At 44.9% G+C, this 18,071-nt stretch overlaps 1 protein-coding gene across 1 annotated transcript; it reads left to right on the forward strand.

Moving 5' to 3' along the window:
• The first annotated feature begins 8,768 nt into the window (after positions 1–8,768).
• On the forward strand, positions 8,769–15,601 carry LOC105006250 (flocculation protein FLO11). The gene is made up of 7 exons (XM_034290775.1): positions 8,769–9,011; positions 9,585–9,746; positions 12,367–12,568; positions 12,693–14,190; positions 14,282–14,286; positions 14,412–14,584; positions 15,441–15,601. The coding sequence occupies exons 1-7, from the start codon at positions 8,867–8,869 to the stop codon at positions 15,599–15,601; spliced, it is 2,346 nt and encodes a 781-aa protein (XP_034146666.1). The 5' UTR covers positions 8,769–8,866.
• Positions 15,602–18,071: the final 2,470 nt, after the last annotated feature.

Below are 18,071 nucleotides of genomic sequence, written 5' to 3' on the forward strand. Positions count from 1 at the left end.
TTCTGGCAAGTACTGGCTATTTGCTACATGTGACAAAAATCTCCCGTATTCTTCATATGAATGGGCAGGGTGGCAAGATGGAAGGCTTTTCTTACAAAGAAAAACATCCAAACCTGGCTGAAGTTTGCAAAAAAAAACAACATGTCCCCCAAAAGAATATGGGAAAATGTGTTATGGTCTGATGAAAACAAGTTTAAACTTTTTGGCCATTATTCTAAAAGGTATGTTTGGCGCAAAAACAACACTGCACATCACCCAAAGAACACCATATCCACAGTTAAGCATGGTGGTGGCAGCATCATGCTTTGGGGCTGTTTTTCTTCAGCTGGAACCAGGGCCTTAGTCAGGGTTGAGGGAATTATGAACAGTTCCAAATACCAGGCAAGTTTGGCACAAAACCTTCAGGCGTCCGTTAGAAAGCTGAAGATGAAGAGAAAGTTCACCTCTCAGCATGACAACGACCAAAGCACCAAATGCATGGCTTCACCAGAAGAAGATTCATGTTTTGGAATGGCCCAGCCAGAGCCCAGACCTGAATCCAACTGAACATCTGTGGGGTGATTTGAAGAAGGCTGTGCACAGGAGATGTCCTCACAATCTGACAGATTTGGAGCGCTTTTGCAAAGAATAGTGGGAAAATATTGCCACGTCAAGATGTGCCATGCTAATAGAGTCCTACCCCAAAAGACTGAGTACTGTAATAAAATCAAGGTTATTGTGAGTTTTTATTTTACTTTCCCTCAAAGATTTCAGTTTGTTTTTCAATTGAATTGTTCATGTTATAGGACTCATTATAGGTGGAAAAAGTTCTGACATGATTTATCTTTGTCTGATTCTTTTACATCACAAGAACCTGGTATTTTAACAGGGGTTTGTAGAGTTTTTATATCCACTGTACTTGTAGAGCATTAACAAAAGACTAACATTAATTTAAAGTTTTAACAATGGACTAACATAGATGTAAAGCATTAAGAATGGACTAACATACAGTGGGGCAAAAAATAATTTAGTCAGCCACCAATTGTGCAAGTTCTCCCACTTAAAAAGATGAGAGAGGCCTGTGATTGTCATCATAGGTACACTTCAACTATGAGAGACAAAATGAGAAAAAAATCCAGAATATCACATTGTAGATGTAAGGCATTAAGAATGGACTAAAATAGATGTAAAGTGTTATCAATGGACTAACTAATTAATCTAAAATCAAACATTATGGAAACGTAACTTGAAGCATTATTAATGGAATAACTAAATTATCTCAAATCAAACAAAATGGAAACATAATTTGAAGCATTATTAATGGACTAACTAATTTATCAAAAATCCAATGTAAGGGAAACATAATTTGAAGCATTATGAATGGACTAACTAATTTATCTAAAGAAATACATATTGGAAACATCATTTGAATCATTATTAATGGACTAACTTATTTATCTAAAATCAAACATAATAGAAACGTAATTTGAAGCATTAATAAAGGACAAACTCATTTATCTAAAATCAAACGTAATGGAATTGTCATTTGAAGCATTAATAATGGACTAACCTTCTTTTTCTAAAATCAAACATAATAGAAATGTCTCTTTAAGGAATAGAAACTCTGTACCATCATAATAATTAAAATATTACCGATGGGCTATCTTATTAATTTAAACCAGTAACAATAGACTATCTTTATCATTTTAAACATTCACGCAAATTAACATCATCATATAAATATTAACAATTGACTGTTAATGCATTTAAAGCATTATAAATAACAGTTCACAAGTATGACAATAGACTAACTCAACAATGTAATCGAATTCAGATAGACTGACTTTATAATCATTTATAGTATGAACATCAACTAGATCAATAATTTAAAACATAAAGATGTATTATAATTAATTTCAACCATCAAAATGTAACCTAAAATTTAAAGAAATACTGTAGCGTAACAATTTAAAGCATTACCAATGGACTAATATTTCTTAATTATTTAAAGCAAGAAAAATAGACTAATATTTCTTAATCAGTACGTTTTGTTAATATTTTTAATTAATATGTTAACTCATAGTTAAAGGTCTAAATGAGTTTATTTTTATTTTAAGTTATTTAGCAAACACTTCTGTCGAGAGCAACTTTATTTAGTGAGTTTACGTATTCATGAAAGCCCACTTTGGAAATAAAAACCTCAAACCTTTACGATTGTTACTGATAGCATTACGTTTGTTATTGATAATGCTTTAAATTAATATGTTAGTGCATAATAATGCTTTAAATGTTTAAGTCAGTCTATTGTAAATGCTTTATATTTGCATGCTATTCTATGTTAATGATTTAACTTAAAAAGGTAATCCAATATTCAAGCTTGAAATTATTAAACTAGTCCATTGTTAATTATTCAAATTATAAAATATTAGTCCATTGTCAGTTCTTTAAATTAAGAAATATTAGTCACATTTTAATGCTTTAAATTGTTAAGAAATGTTACTCCATTGGTAGTGCTTTTAATTAATATCTAAACTAACCATAGAGCTCACAAACAGAATTAATCAAGAGTATTGAACATTAAACCTGATCTAAACCTGATTAAACACACACACTAGTTTGTTTTATCAGAATAATGATTCCCCCAAAACAATAACGAATTGTTGGGTCAACCCTATTATTAATTGGGGGTGAAGAACAACAAAAATACTTCTGGGGACCGAATTTTCAGGTTTTACTATCTTCTTAACATGCATACTCAAACCAGGATCTATCACACGCAATACTTACAGAGTATCCAGAAGGCTGGTGTCAGTTCCATCCTGTGTTGATACTGAGTGATCTACAGCGGCTCATCTATACTTCTAGACCCTCCTCCTTCCTGTTCTGACACACTGACACCCCCTAGTGGAGGAGAAGGAGAGGTGGTAGATGACACACCCTAGTGGAGGAGAAGGAGAGGTGGTAGATGACACCCCCTAGTGGAGGAGAAGGAGAGGTGGTAGATGACACCCCCTAGTGGAGGAGAATGAGAGGTGGAAGATGACACCCCCTAGTGGAGGAGAATGAGAGGTGGAAGATGACACCCCCTAGTGGAGGAGGAGAGGTGGAAGATGACACCCCCTAGTGGAGGAGAAGGAGAGGTGGAAGATGACACCCCCTAGTGGAGGAGAAGGAGAGGTGGAAGACGACACCCCCTAGTGAAGGAGAAGGAGAGGTGGTAGATGACACCCCCTAGTGGAGGAGATGGTGAGATGGAAGATAAAATCTCCAAGTTAAATTCAGTCCTATGTTAAATTGCTTACTTTACAGATTGCTGTTTTTTATTTGGTGTAATTCTATAAACATTTTGAACATGCTTGGTTTGGCTAATTTGACTTTAATGATGTTGTGATTGTAAGTTTAATTGTCAGTGTACAATTATTTGCAATAAAAATTTATGTTGCATGGAATGTGCACCATGTTTTTGAGCCAAACAGTTGATTGCAAGCTAGCTCGGGCTTTTAAAATACCCAAAAGTAATTGTGTATTGTTTAGTTTGACAGATACATTGTGGACGTGTTCTTGAGGATGTGTTCCTGTGGATGTGATCATGTCAATGTGTTCATGTGGATGTGATCATGTCGATGTGGATGTGTTCATGTGGATGTGTTCATTACAATATGTTCATTACAATGTGTTCATATGGTTGTTTTTATCAAAATGTGTTCATGTGGATGTGTTCATTACAATGTGTTCATGTGGATGTTTTCATCAACATGTGTTCATGTGGATGTGTTCATTACAATGTGTTCATGTGGATGTTTTCATTGAAATGTGTTCATGTGGATGTGTTCAAGCGGATGTGATCATGAGGATGTGTTCATCACAATGTGTTCATGTTGTCTTCCGTTGCTGCGTCCTGCTGGTCAGGAAGTAATTCATCCACTGCTGAAAAAAGGGGGTTTATTTCTGTTGAAACAAAGGAATCATTACTTTACAAAATAAGTATGACTAAGAAAACGACCATGAGACCTCGGACCACCAGTTTTAAGATGCTGGAACCATCACGTCCGGCAACAACAATCACACCACGGTCAGTCGCTTAGATCCCGTCTTCTCTATTCTAATGTTTGGTTGAACATCTAAACCTCGTGCATGTGAACGTGAACTCACTCTGAGCTGTTGCAGAAAATAAAGGATGTGGACCTACATAGCAATCTAATGAACATAGGGACAACGTTGGTTTATGGGACAATGTTGGTTTATGAGACAACGTCAGTTTATGAGACAACTTCGGTTCATGGGACAACGTCAGTTTATGGGACAACTTCGGTTTATGGGACCACTTTGGTTTATGGGACAATGTCAGTTTATGGGACAACTTCAGTTTATGGGACAACTTCAGTTCATGGGACAACTTCGGTTTAAGGGACAACGTCAGTTTATGGGACAACTTTGGTTTTTGGGACAACGTCAGTTTATGAGAAAACGTCGGTTTTTGGGACAACGTCAGTTTATGGGACAACGTTGGTTTATGGGACAACGTTGGTTTATGGGAAAACAACGTTGGTTTATGGGACAATGTTGGTTTATGGGAAAACAACGGTTCATGCACCGTTTGAAATATACCAGGCTGCTTGGAGGTATTCTGTACATGATAAAACCTTTGGGCACCTTATTAGTTTTTAACAGTTAATGAGCATCACTGCACCCAGTTCTGTGTACAGAACACATTTGATGAGACCTTTCCTAAATGGTTTTCCATGAAGGTGATAAGCCATTGTTCAGAAGCAAGGCGTTATTTTGATATGATGTCTCCCTAGCTCCTAACATGCTTGGCAGTGTGTCTGACGATGTCTGACTGACATTAAACATGCTCAATAAAAACGAATATATTTCCGTCAACTTCTGACACTTTCTGACCCACTGTGACTGGCCATTTGAAGAGGCCCTGATGGGATGTTACCAAAGGCATAGAGAGGAAGAAGGGACTCTTCTGTGTTAAATAGGGCTGCTGTTCAAGCACTGGCTGTGCTAGAGTCATTTTCAGGTAGATTGAATGGCCGACCCCTTCTGATTACCCAGTTGGAGTAGTGAACGCATGACCAGTCTGGTCATCAAGAGGCATCACCTAATCAATTTGCTCCCGTCGGCTTTGACTACATTAAAGTAATGTATGCCTTCAATTGCAAAATGCACATTAGAACACATTATATACTATTTTAATACTAGGCCTGTGCCTGTACTATGCCCTCGCCTACATAACTTCGATATCATATATGGACGTTAAAGGAACATTTTTAGATAACATTTATGTTATATGATAAGTATAATCCGTCCTATAGATTTTTTTATTTCTAGATCGATTGATAGAAAGACACCGGTTGCCGTTGTTGCTAGGACGTTCTCCATGGTAGACTGTGGCTGCGGCGACTGCTCTGGTTGGCTGGAGCGCGGTCGTCCGCGGCCAATCAGAGGTGAATGCGTTCAATACGAGTAAAATAAATGCAGAAATGTGGAAAGTATTACTTCGCATTGCAACATTAAATGGACATTTTATTTATTTTTCTTTTGATTTGAATCAACGTAACGTTTCCCCTATTTTCCGTTGTGTCTGTTTGTTTTTTTCTACTGGACTCTATTGTCTTTACTGCGGGGGATGTGAAGGATCTTACTGATGCGGGCTTTGGGGGAGGAGTATCGGTAACGGAACGGTACCGGGTGGCAATGGCGGCCAGTCTGCCGAAGGGACCCGGAGAGAGAGATGATGGAGACTACCAGAGAGCGGCGGATGGTCTGTTCTAGACGCTCTACGTACCGGAGTGATGCAGTGGCCTCGCGATTCATAGACCGAAAATGAACCGGTGGGTTTTAAATAGCATTTTCATACCTCGGTCGATTGGTGTTTTAGAAGGTAGAATAGCATCTCTGGACTGCGTGTCTGGTGCGCTTGTTTTACCGCTGTGTGGATCTGCTTTACGCAATAGATAGCATACAAGAGACGGCTTTAGGCTAAAACCATATGACACATACATGCTTGAATGTTTTATGTCCAGGGTTATGTAATTGGTGTGTTTTATACCTGAGATGGTGTGTGTGTGTGAGAGAGAGAGAGCGCACATCCAGCCAGTATAGTGTGAAATTGTGGCATTGCAGCAAAATGATTTGATCTTAATCTCTGCAACAATCCCATTATTTTATTAGTTCAGTGGATTCGATCTGAATTCAGATGCACATAATTGATCTGTTTTTCTTGAAAACAGTGAACACACTGTTGTAAATGTGTGTGTGCATGTGTGTGTGTGTGTGTGTATGTGTGTTTGTGTACGTGTGTGTCTATGTGTTTGTGTTTGTATGTGTGTTTGTGGCCCACTAAAGGATCCAGTTTTCATAGAATTAGTCTTTAAAATGAGCATGCTGTTGCTGCTCAGTTACTGCTGTCATTCATGCAAATCCTCAGATGAGATAAGAAATAAATCATTTTTGATTTCAGGTAAAACCAGTTTTGTTTCCTGATTGAACCATCTTGGGTTCTCTGTAGACGCTTCTTCGAGTTAAAAGTGTCCTACCCAGAACCCAATAAGGGTTATTGAAAGGGTTCCCCTCAGAGTACCGGCCAAAAAACCTTCTGAAGTCTGTGTTCTGTGTGTGTAGGTGTTGTTCGGGCTTAATGAGACAGTAAAACCATATCCTCTATATAATGCCCTACATTTAACCAGAAACTAATCTCATGCATTTTATCTGGATTAGTGTGCCATTTTGAACACAAGGCTGTTTGCTGAGGGCACTAATCACATCTGATAAACCCACACATGGCCTTTCCACTGGAAAACACTGAGACTTGAATCTGACCGACACTGGCCTTCCTCTGATAAACACATCAGCCATCCGATAAATAAAACGGCCTTCCTCTAAAAAACACATCGGCCATCCGATAAATAAAACGGCCTTCCTCTGATAAACACATCGGCCATCCGATAAATAAAACGGCCTTCCTCTAAAAAACACATCGGCCATCCGATAAATAAAACGGCCTTCCTCTGATAAACACATCGGCCATCCGATAAATAAAACGGCCTTCCACTAATAAACACATCGGTCATCCGATAAATAAAACGGCCTTCCTCTAATAAACACATCGGCCATCTGATAAATAAAACGGCCTTCCTCTGATAAACACATTGGTCATCTGATAAATACATTTCATCTGATAAACAAAATAGTCCTACATTTTATAAAACAAACCTTTCTGATAAACACAGGACTTCATCTAGTGAATAGATAGGCGCTCATGTCATAACCCCTCATCCCCCATCTGATAAACACAGGCCTTTCTCTGAGAGAAACCCATGCCTTTCTCTGATGAACACAGGCGTTTCTCTAATGAACGCAGACCTTTCCCCTGATGAACACAGGGTTTTCTGTGATAAGCATAGACCTTTCTCTGAAGAACGCAGATCTTTCTCTAATGAACACAGACCTTTCTCTAATGAACGCAGACCTTTCCCCTGATGAACACAGGCTTTTCTCTGATGAACGCCAACCTTTTTCTGGTGAATGCAGACCTTTCTCTGATGAATGCAGACCTTTGCTCTGATAAATGCAGACCTTTCTCTGATGAACGCAGACATTTCATTGATGAATAAAGACCATTCTTTGATTAATACAGACCATTCTCTGATGAACGCAGACCTCTCTCTAAAGAATAAAGACCTCTCTCTGATGAATGCATACCTTTCTCTGATGAACACAGACCTTTCTCTGATGAATGTTGGTCCTTCTTTGATGAATAAAGACCTTCCTCTGATGAACATAGACCTTTCTCTGATGAACACAGACCTTTCTCTGATGAACACAGACCTTTCTCTGATGAACACAGACCTTTCTCTGATGAATGCTGATCCTTCTCTGATATAATATAGACCTTCAACTGGTAAACACATAGACGTTCCTCTGATTAACACGTATAGACCTTCATCATCACCAGTCAAGCTCAGGTACATTATTGGAAATTATTTCATATCCTTTTTGAACCCAGTCAGGTCTACTCTGATGCCTTCTATAGTCCTGCAGCCACAGTAGCAACATTGTGTGTGTTTGTTTGTGTGTGTGTGTGTTTGTGTGTGTGTGTGTGTTTGTTTGTGTGTGTGTTTGTGTGTGTGTGTGTGTGTGTGTGTGTTTGTGTGTTTGTGTGTGTGTGTGTGTGTGTGTGTGTGTGTGTGTGGTAACTGGTGGCATTGTGTCATTGTTTTAGTCAGTGAGTGACGTTGGGTGGTTCTTCTCTTTGTGTCCCAAATGACATCCCATTCACTAAATAGTGCCCTGTTTTCAGCATAGCTCTGTGTGAAGTGGTCCACTACGGAGAATAGGGGGCATTTGGGACGCACAACCTGTCAGTAAATAAACAAAGCCCTCCTTTGACTCCCTTATGCTCCAGATGACCACGATCAGCCAGACGACTGCGTCCCGCCAGACGACTGTGACCACCAAGATGACCATGACCCCCAAGATGACCATGACCCCCAAGATGACCATGACCCCCAAGATGACCACAACCCCCAGGATGACCGCAACCCCCAGGATGACCGCGACCCCCAGGATGACCGCGACTCCCAGGATGACCGCGACTCAGAAGATGAATGTCACCTCTGTCTCCCGTTGAGACTGCTGGAAAGCTGCGGTCGACCGGACAGACATCTGACCGCGTTCTCTGACTGTGTGCCCAGTGTGGTTGACTTGTGGTTGTGTCGTGGTTGTGTTGTGGTTGGGTTGGGGTTGGGTTGTGGTGTGATTGTGTTGTGGTTGTGTTGTGGTTTAGTTGTGGTTGAGTTGTGGTTGTGTTGGGTTTGGGTTGGGTTGTGGTTGATTTGTGGTTGTGTTGGGATTGGGTTGTGGTTGTGTTGTGGTGATGCAGTACCATAGTGGCGTCAGTCTGCCCCTGCTGGGCCGGCCCCGGTACTGCCCAGGTGCCAGCTCCAATGGAGGATATCTCTGTGAAACTGGACACTGCTGTGGAGAAACAGGCTGCTGCACGTATTACTACGAACTCTGGTGTGAGTACTACTACAATACTACTACAATAGTATAATACTACTAACGTATTACTACGAACTTTGGTGTGAGTACTACTACAATAGTACTACAATACTATAATACTACAAACATATTACTTTGAACTCTGGTGTGAGCACTACTACAATACTACTATACTACTATAATACTACTAACATATTACTACGAACTCTGGTGTGAATACTACTACAATACTATAATACTATTAATGTATTACTATGAACTCTGGTGTGAGTGCCACTACAATACTGCTACAATACAATAATACTACTTACGTACTACTACAAAATCTGGTATGAGTACTAATAAAATACTACTACAATACAATAATACTACTAATGTATTACTACAAACTCTGGTGTGAGTACTACTACAATACTGCTTTAATACAATAATACTACTAACGTATTACTACAAACTCTGGTGTGAGTACTGTATGGAGTTCTAACAGCGTTCTCTGTGTTCTCCAGGGTTCTGAATGGAGTTCTAACAGCTTTCTGTGTGTTCTCCAGGGTTCTATATGGAGTTCTAACAGCTTTCTCTGTGTTCTCCAGGGTTCTGGCTGCTGTGGACGGTTCTGATCCTGTTCAGTTGCTGCTGCGCGTACCGACACCGCCGGGCCAAACTCAGAGTCCAACAGCAGCAGAGACAGAGAGAGATCAACCTGCTGGCCTATCATGGAGCCACCTCCTACTCCTCCTCCATGCTGGACCTCAGTGAGTAGAACACTGGCCTCCTACTCCTCCATGCTGAACCTCAGTGAGTAGAACACTGGCCTCCTACTCCTCCATGCTGGACCTCAGTGAGTAGAACACTGGCCTCCTACTCCTCCATGCTGGACCTCAGTGAGTAGAACAGTGGCCTCCTACTCCTCCTCCATGCTGGACCTCAGTGAGTAGACCACTGGCCAACTACTCCTCCATGCTGGACCTCAGTGAGTAGAACACTGGCCAACTACTCCTCCATGCTGGACCTCAGTGAGTAGAACACTGGCCTCCTACTCCTCCTCCATGCTGGACCTCAGTGAGTAGAACACTGGCCTCCTACTCCTCCATGCTGGACCTCAGTGAGTAGAACACTGGCCAACTACTCCTCCATGCTGGACCTCAGTGAGTAGAACACTGGCCAACTACTCCTCCATGCTGGACCTCAGTGAGTAGAACACTGGCCTCCTACTCCTCCTCCATGCTGGACCTCAGTGAGTAGAACACTGGCCAACTACTCCTCCTCCATGCTGGACCTCAGTGAGTAGAACACTGGCCTCCTACTACTCCTCCATGCTGGACCTCAGTGAGTAGAACACTGGCCTCCTACTCCTCCATGCTGGACCTCAGTGAGTAGAACACTGGCCTCCTACTCCTCAATGCTGGACCTCAGTGAGTAGAACACTGGCCTCCTACTCTTCCTCCATGCTGGACCTCAGTGAGTAGAACACTGGCCTCCTACTCCTCCTCCATGCTGGACCTCAGTGAGTAGAACACTGGCCTCCTACTCCTCCATGCTGGACCTCAGTGAGTAGAAAACTGGCCAACTACTCCTCCATGCTGGACCTCAGTGAGTAGAACACTGGCCAACTACTCCTCCATGCTGGACCTCAGTGAGTAGAACACTGGCCAACTACTCCTCCATGCTGGACCTCAGTGAGTAGAACACTGGCCTCCTACTCCTCCTCCATGCTGGACCTCAGTGAGTAGAACACTGGCCAACTACTCCTCCTCCATGCTGGACCTCAGTGAGTAGAACACTGGCCTCCTACTACTCCTCCATGCTGGACCTCAGTGAGTAGAACACTGGCCATTCTACTCCTCCATGCTGGACCTCAGTGAGTAGAACACTGGCCTCCTACTCCTCCATGCTGGACCTCAGTGAGTAGAACACTGGCCTCCTACTCCTCAATGCTGGACCTCAGTGAGTAGAACACTGGCCATTCTACTCCTCCATGCTGGACCTCAGTGAGTAGAACACTGGCCTCCTACTCCTCAATGCTGGACCTCAGTGAGTAGAACACTGGCCTCCTACTCTTCCTCCATGCTGGACCTCAGTGAGTAGAACACTGGCCTCCTACTCCTCCTCCATGCTGGACCTCAGTGAGTAGAACACTGGCCTCCTACTCCTCCATGCTGGACCTCAGTGAGTAGAAAACTGGCCAACTACTCCTCCATGCTGGACCTCAGTGAGTAGAACACTGGCCTCCTACTACTCCTCCATGCTGGACCTCAGTGAGTAGAACACTGGCCATTCTACTCCTCCATGCTGGACCTCAGTGAGTAGAACACTGGCCTCCTACTCCTCCTCCATGCTGGACCTCAGTGAGTAGAGCACTGGGCAACTACTCCTCCATGTTGGACCTCAGTGAGTAGAACACTGGCCATTCTACTCCTCCATGCTGGACCTCAGTGAGTAGAACACTGGCCTCCTACTCCTCCTCCATGCTGGACCTCAGTGAGTAGAGCACTGGGCAACTCCTCCTCCATGCTGGACCTCAGTGAGTAGAACACTGTCCTCCTACTCCTCCTCCATGCTGGACCTCAGTGAGTAGAACACTGGCCTCCTACTCCTCCTCCATGCTGGACCTCAGTGAGTAGAACACTGGGCTCCTACTCCTCCATGCTGGACCTCAGTGAGTAGAACACTGGCCTCCTACTCCTCCATGCTGGACCTCAGTGAGTAGAGCACTGGGCAACTACTCCTCCATGTTGGACCTCAGTGAGTAGAACACTGGCCTCCTACTCCTCCATGTTGGACCTCAGTGAGTAGAACACTGGCCTCCTACTCCTCCTCCATGCTGGACCTCAGTGAGTAGAACACTAGTAGTACATTCCTTGGGACTTAACGTCACAAAAAACTGATCTCTCATTGGTCCCAGACACTGATGGGTCAGGCCAGAATCAGAACACCACTGGGTAAAGCCACAATTAGAAAACGTGTAATTGGCTTTGATTCGCTGATTGTTAAGAGATCCAATCACGGCCAAATTTGTTTTGTACAACGCCTGTTATGTTGCCGTCAGCTGAACGACACTCGGCCTGAAATATGAAGTATGTGATTTCTGTTTGAGTTGCCAGGGAAGGTCTGTCGTCATCTCCACGCTCTGATCTCCTTGATCCAATCACATCAGGGTTTCCCAACCCTGTCCTCAAGGACCTTGGGGTACGCGTCTGTAGCCCTGAACTGACAAACCTGATTCAATTAGTCAAATATTACCAAGCCCTTTACTAATTCAAACAGATGTGCTAGTTCAGAGCTACAACACATATGTCTGGTGGTCCCTGAGAAAATGGTTGGGAAATCCCAGTTCTGAAACATCATCCTGCCTCGTCCGACACTCTCGTCTAGGTTTCCTGGCGTCCCTGAAGCTTCCGTCCTATGAGGAGGTCGCCGCCCAGCCCTCCACGCCTCCTCCCCCATACAGCACGGTGTTCGCTGCCCACGGCGGCGCTGCCCGCTACCCCCAGCCGCCCCACCACCCCCCCGGACCACAGCCCCATCCTGGCCCCAGCGCCAGCGCTGCACCCTCGTCCTTCAGCTCTGACAACAGGTAGGAGCCCCAGCTAGCTGATCCTTCGTTAAGGCGCCCCCCCTGAAATGATGACTCTGATTGAAGCTGTGAAGCTGTGTTAATGACGCTGTGATGTTCCTGACCTCTGACCTCTGACCCACAGCTCCAGCTGCTCCTGTGAGTCCTGCTGCCCCTCCTCCCCCTGTAGCTCTTCCCTCTCCGCCCCCGTGACCTACGAGACGGACACCAGCCGTGCCTCCACCCCCAGTGACGCTCCACCCACAATGTTGTCCGAGTATGCAACTGCCACTGTTGTGATGGAGACAGTTGTCACAGAAACGCCAGAGACGGTTGTCACAGTAACTTCAGAGACAGGTGCAGAAGGTGCTAACAGCAGTAGGACAGCTGTTGTTGCTGAGGCATTGATTGTTGCCACGGTAATCTCTGAGGACGTCAGCCCCGGACAGTCTCCTGACTCTGTACTGGTGGACTACATTCTGGATGCTTCCATGGAAACCGTTACTGTGGAGACTGAGGCCAGTGGTGTAGCTTCTCCAACTACTCCCATGCTCACAGAACAGCCTCTAGTTGCCACACCAACAGAAAGTCCTCTAGTTGGCACGTCAACAGAACAGCCTATTGTTCCCACGCCAACAGAACATCCTCTTGTTGCCACACCTACAGAACATCCTTTAGTTGCCACACCAACAGAATCTCCTATTGCTGGGACTGTCAGCCCTGGTCACAACAAACTCCTTACTACAGGCCCTGTCTCTGTGTCAACCTCACACTCTGTCCTGGACTCTGGAATAACAGACCCTGTCTCAACCACACACTCTGGAATAACTACAGACTCTTTCCCAACCCCATATTCTGTCCTGGACTCTGGAATAACTACAGACCCTGTTTCAACCCCACACCCTGGATTAACGACAGAGCCTGTCTCAGTCTCAACCCCACACTCTGGAATAACTACAGACCGTGTTTCAACCCCACACCCTGGATTAACGACAGAGCCTGTCTCAGTCTCAACCCCACACTCTGGAATAACTACAGACCCTGTTTCAACCCCACACTCTGGAATAACGACAGACCCTGTCCCGGTCTCAACCCCACACTCTGGAATAACTACAGACCCTGTCCCGGTCTCAACCCCACACTCTGGAATAACTACAGACCCTGTCCCGGTCTCAACCCCACACTCTGGAATAACGACAGACCCTGTCCCGGTCTCAACTCCACACTCTGGAATAACTACAGACCCTGTCCCGGTCTCAACCCCACACTCTGGAATAACTACAGACCCTGTCCCGGTCTCAACCCCACACTCTGGAATAACTACAGACCCAGTTTCAACCCCACACTCTGGAATAACTACAGACCCTGTTTCAACTCCACACTCTGGAGTAACGACAGAGCCTGTCTCAGTATCAACCCCACACTCTTCCCTGGACTCTGGTGTTACTACAGACCCTATCTCTGCCCCCACTGTGACCCCTGTAACCCCGACCATGACCCTGACCTCTCCAGCTCCAGTCTCTTCTAGAGTTCTAGACTCAGCTGTGATCTCCCCATCCTCTCCTCCTCTGTCATCCCCCTCCTTTCCACCTCTCTCCTCCCCCTCCTCTTCTCCTGTCTCCTCCCCTCCTAATCCTCCTCATGTCTCCTCCACCCCTACTCATCCTCTCTCATTTCCTCCTTCCTCCTCCAACTGCTCTCCTCCTCTCTCCTCCCCCTCTTCTCCTCCTCCAGTCTGTGTATCCATCTCTTCATCTCCTCCTCCCTCCTTTCCATTGTCTCCTCCGCCGGTCCCCTCTCCCTCCTCTCCTCCTCTCTCCTCTCACTCATCCTCCTCCTCCTCTCCTCCTCCTGTCTCCCCCAGGCCCACCCAGTCGCCCCCAAAGCAGACACTCTTCTCCCCTTGTGTGGATGTGTACCAGCCTGGCCCCCATACTTGGAGGAGTGATGAAGAGGAGGAGGAGGAGGTGAGTGCAGACGAGAGCCAGTACCGCCACCGTCGTTTAACTGGGGACTCGGGCATTGAAGTGTGTCGCTGTCAAGTGGAGCCAGAGGAGGAAGAGGAGGAGGAGGAGGAGAGGGAGGGAGAAAGGGAGGAGGCGGGTGGAGTGAAGAGAGGAGGAGAAGGGGATGGAGGAGAGGAGGGGGTGAGTGAGCTACATGACAGCCTAGACTGTCCTGTTAGAGGTCAGGGGTCAGTGGAGGGACTGACACTTTGTAGCCCTGCCCACGGAGGCGTCCCCTTGGCGGAGGAGGGCTCTGTGGTTATTGTCATGGAGACAGTGTGACGGACCCCCAGGGGGGTGGAGTCTGCGGCCTGAACCCTTATCTCACTGTGAGTGGAATCAGGAGACGTTGCACAACTGCTAGTTAGGATATCTTTCACAACTTTGGATGATCCTGAACGCAGCTCAGCTTGTTAGGAAACCCTCCAGATCATTGGATGATTCTGAACGCAGCTCAGCTTATTAGGAAACCCTTCAGAACATTGGATGATCCTGAATGCAGCTCAGCTTGTTAGGAAACCCTTCACAACATTGGATGATCCTGAACGCAGCTCAGCTTGTTAGGAAACCCTCCAGATCTTTGGATGATTCTGAACGCAGCTCAGCTTGTTAGGAAACCCTTCACAAAATTGGATGATCCTGAACGCAGCTCAGTTTGGTGGGAAACCCTTCACGAAATTGGATGATCCTGAACGCAGCTCAGTTTGGTGGGAAACCCTTCACGAAATTGGATGATCCTGAACGCAGCTCAGTTTGGTGGGAAACAGGAAGTGGGCCACTGCAGTTCAGCGGTTCAGACCAACGCGCTGGCTCAGAGACCTGCTGGGCCGACATCCCTGTCCCCTAGGCAGTACACTACTTCTGAACCCCGACTATTGACACTGTAGGGCACTTAGAACGGGGCGTCATCCTGGGAGGAATGGGACATCATCCTGTGAGGAATGGGACATCATCCTGGGAGGAATGGGACATCATCCTGGGAGGAATGGGACATCATCCTGGGAGGAATGGGACATCATCCTGTGAGGGATGGGACATCATCCTGTGAGGGATGGGACATCATCCTGTGAGGAATGGGACATCATCCTGGGAGGAATGGGACATCATCCTGTGAGGAATGGGACATCATCCTGGGAGGAATGGGACATCATCCTGTGAGGGATGGGACATCATCCTGTGGATTCCGGGTGTCACGGTTGATGTTTCAGTTGTCCTGGAGGAGCAGATGCGTAACAACCTGCTGAACAAAGACTCTACAGACTCACACAATACGGACAGATGCCATGTGACATATCTCTCTGCTCTCTCTCCTCACTCCCTGCTTCACTCTCTCCTCCTCCATCTATGATCTCAGACTAGAACAATAGATATTGTGTGGCCTGTCACCTCAGTTGACCCTGACCCACACACACAGACAGTAAACATAAACACACATAAACATACACAACCCCACAGATATACACCCACATGCACACACACACAGAAATAAACCATGTCACCAGCCTATTGTAGTTCTGTCAACACCACTGGCTGGGTCCTTCTCACAGTAACCATAGTAACAGTTTTTAACACCAGCCAATAGTAAGGCAATAACCTAACTACCATGTGACTAGCCCTGCTGTGGAACTCTGGGTAATGTAGTGTGGTGTGTTGGTGTGACTACACGGGACCAGACTGGTTCCCCTCTCAGTGTATCTTGCTGTAGTGCAGTGTTGATGTTGTGGAATATTCTTTCCCTAGAACTGTCTGGGAGGACTTTTATTGTTCTAGAACTGTCGGGAAGGACTTTTAATGTTCTAGAACTGTGTGGGAGGACTTGTAATGTTCAAGAACTTTCTGAGAGGGTCGACAAGAATGTTCCGGAACTCTGTGGACCATTCTAGAATCCAGACAACAATGTTGCAGAAGACATGTTTGTTTTTGTACCCGGAGTGTTTCATGGAACCTCCTCTCTCCAGCCAGCCTGACCTTGTGATGCTGCACCTCACCAGAGAGGAACCAATGTGTCTGTCCATAATATAACTAGCTTCTACTCCTTAAGCCTTGGAAACGCCACAGGAGCGTTATCACCTAGAAACCTATTGAAGTATCCCTGTCCATGAATCTGTTAAGTCTTTCTGTTCTAACAGTGTGTTGCATAAATGACATCACTAACATATGGGATGACAAGAGGAGATTCTGTGATGTTGTAGCCTTTTGGCTGGTTAACTCAGAACAACCCCTGGGGCTCAATTTATTCCAACCTTCTTTGTCATATTTATGAAGTAGCTATATTTCCCCCTTAGGTCAAATAAACTCACAGACTGATATTGGGTCAAAACCTAGAACTACAATGACAACCCATTCACATTGAGCCTTCATTATTTGTTAGAACCACCCTCTGTCTAAAACAACCCTCTGAATAAAACCACCCTCTGTCCAAAACAACCCTCTGAATAAAACCACCCTCTGTCCAAAACAACCCTCTGAATAAAACCACCCTCTGTCCAAAACAACCCTCTGAATAAAACCACCCTCTGTCCAAAACAACCCTCTGAATAAAACCACCCTCTGTCCAAAACAACCCTCTGAATAAAACCACCCTCTGTCCAAAACAACCCTCTGAATAAAACCACCCTCTGTCCAAAACAACCCTCTGAATAAAACCACCCTCTGTCCAAAACAACCCTCTGAATAAAACCACCCTCTGTCCAAAACAACCATGTTACATTTATATCATAGGTATAGAGGGAATCATATAATTATGGAAAAGGACAAGATGTCACTAAGTCACCAGTCAGTCAGCCAGTCAGCTGTCTGAAACCAAATATGGTGTCCCTGGAACCAAACATAATTATTCAAAGGGTTGTCCAATTGGGACAGACGAAGAGTGCTTTTAGCTTCTATACCCTTTGGTATTTGACTATGCTTGTGACGTGTCCATGCATGCAGGACAAACCAGAGATACACCTAACTGGGCAGAGCAGAGCTGTGGGAAGACTTAGGAGGACAATATATTTTAGAAAATAGATATAACATTGCATGCTGTCTGCCACCAGACTGAGCCCTGGGGGTTGTGGGATTGAGTATCCATGACACAGATCAAGGAAGATGGAAAATGGATGGAAAAATTACTAGTTTTTAAAGCATACAAAGGTAATCCAAAATATATTGTTATATTTGTTGTTGTTTATTTAAACATATTATGTTGTTACCCAGGTGTTTACAGTGTCATATAACCATGGGAACTGGTTTTAAAAGCCCAGGCTAATCTCACAGTCTGGCGCTACATCATGGCAAGACAGCACAAACATTACAGGAACCAGGCTAATCTAATTGCTTTCTCAGAGTTCTGGTCCAGCCTGGGAACTAAAGTGTCTGACTGGGAATGAAAGGGCTAGTCTGGGGATTTAAAGTGTCAAATCTGGGATTTAAAGGGCCAGTCTGGGATTTAAAGTGTCAATCATCTGAGATTTAAAGGGCCTGTCTGGGATTTAAAGTGTCAATCTGGGATTAAAAGGGCCAGTCTGGGATTAAAA

The sequence above is a fragment of the Esox lucius genome, chromosome 24 (assembly GCF_011004845.1).
Source record: "Esox lucius isolate fEsoLuc1 chromosome 24, fEsoLuc1.pri, whole genome shotgun sequence".
Taxonomy (NCBI): Eukaryota; Metazoa; Chordata; class Actinopteri; order Esociformes; family Esocidae; genus Esox; species Esox lucius.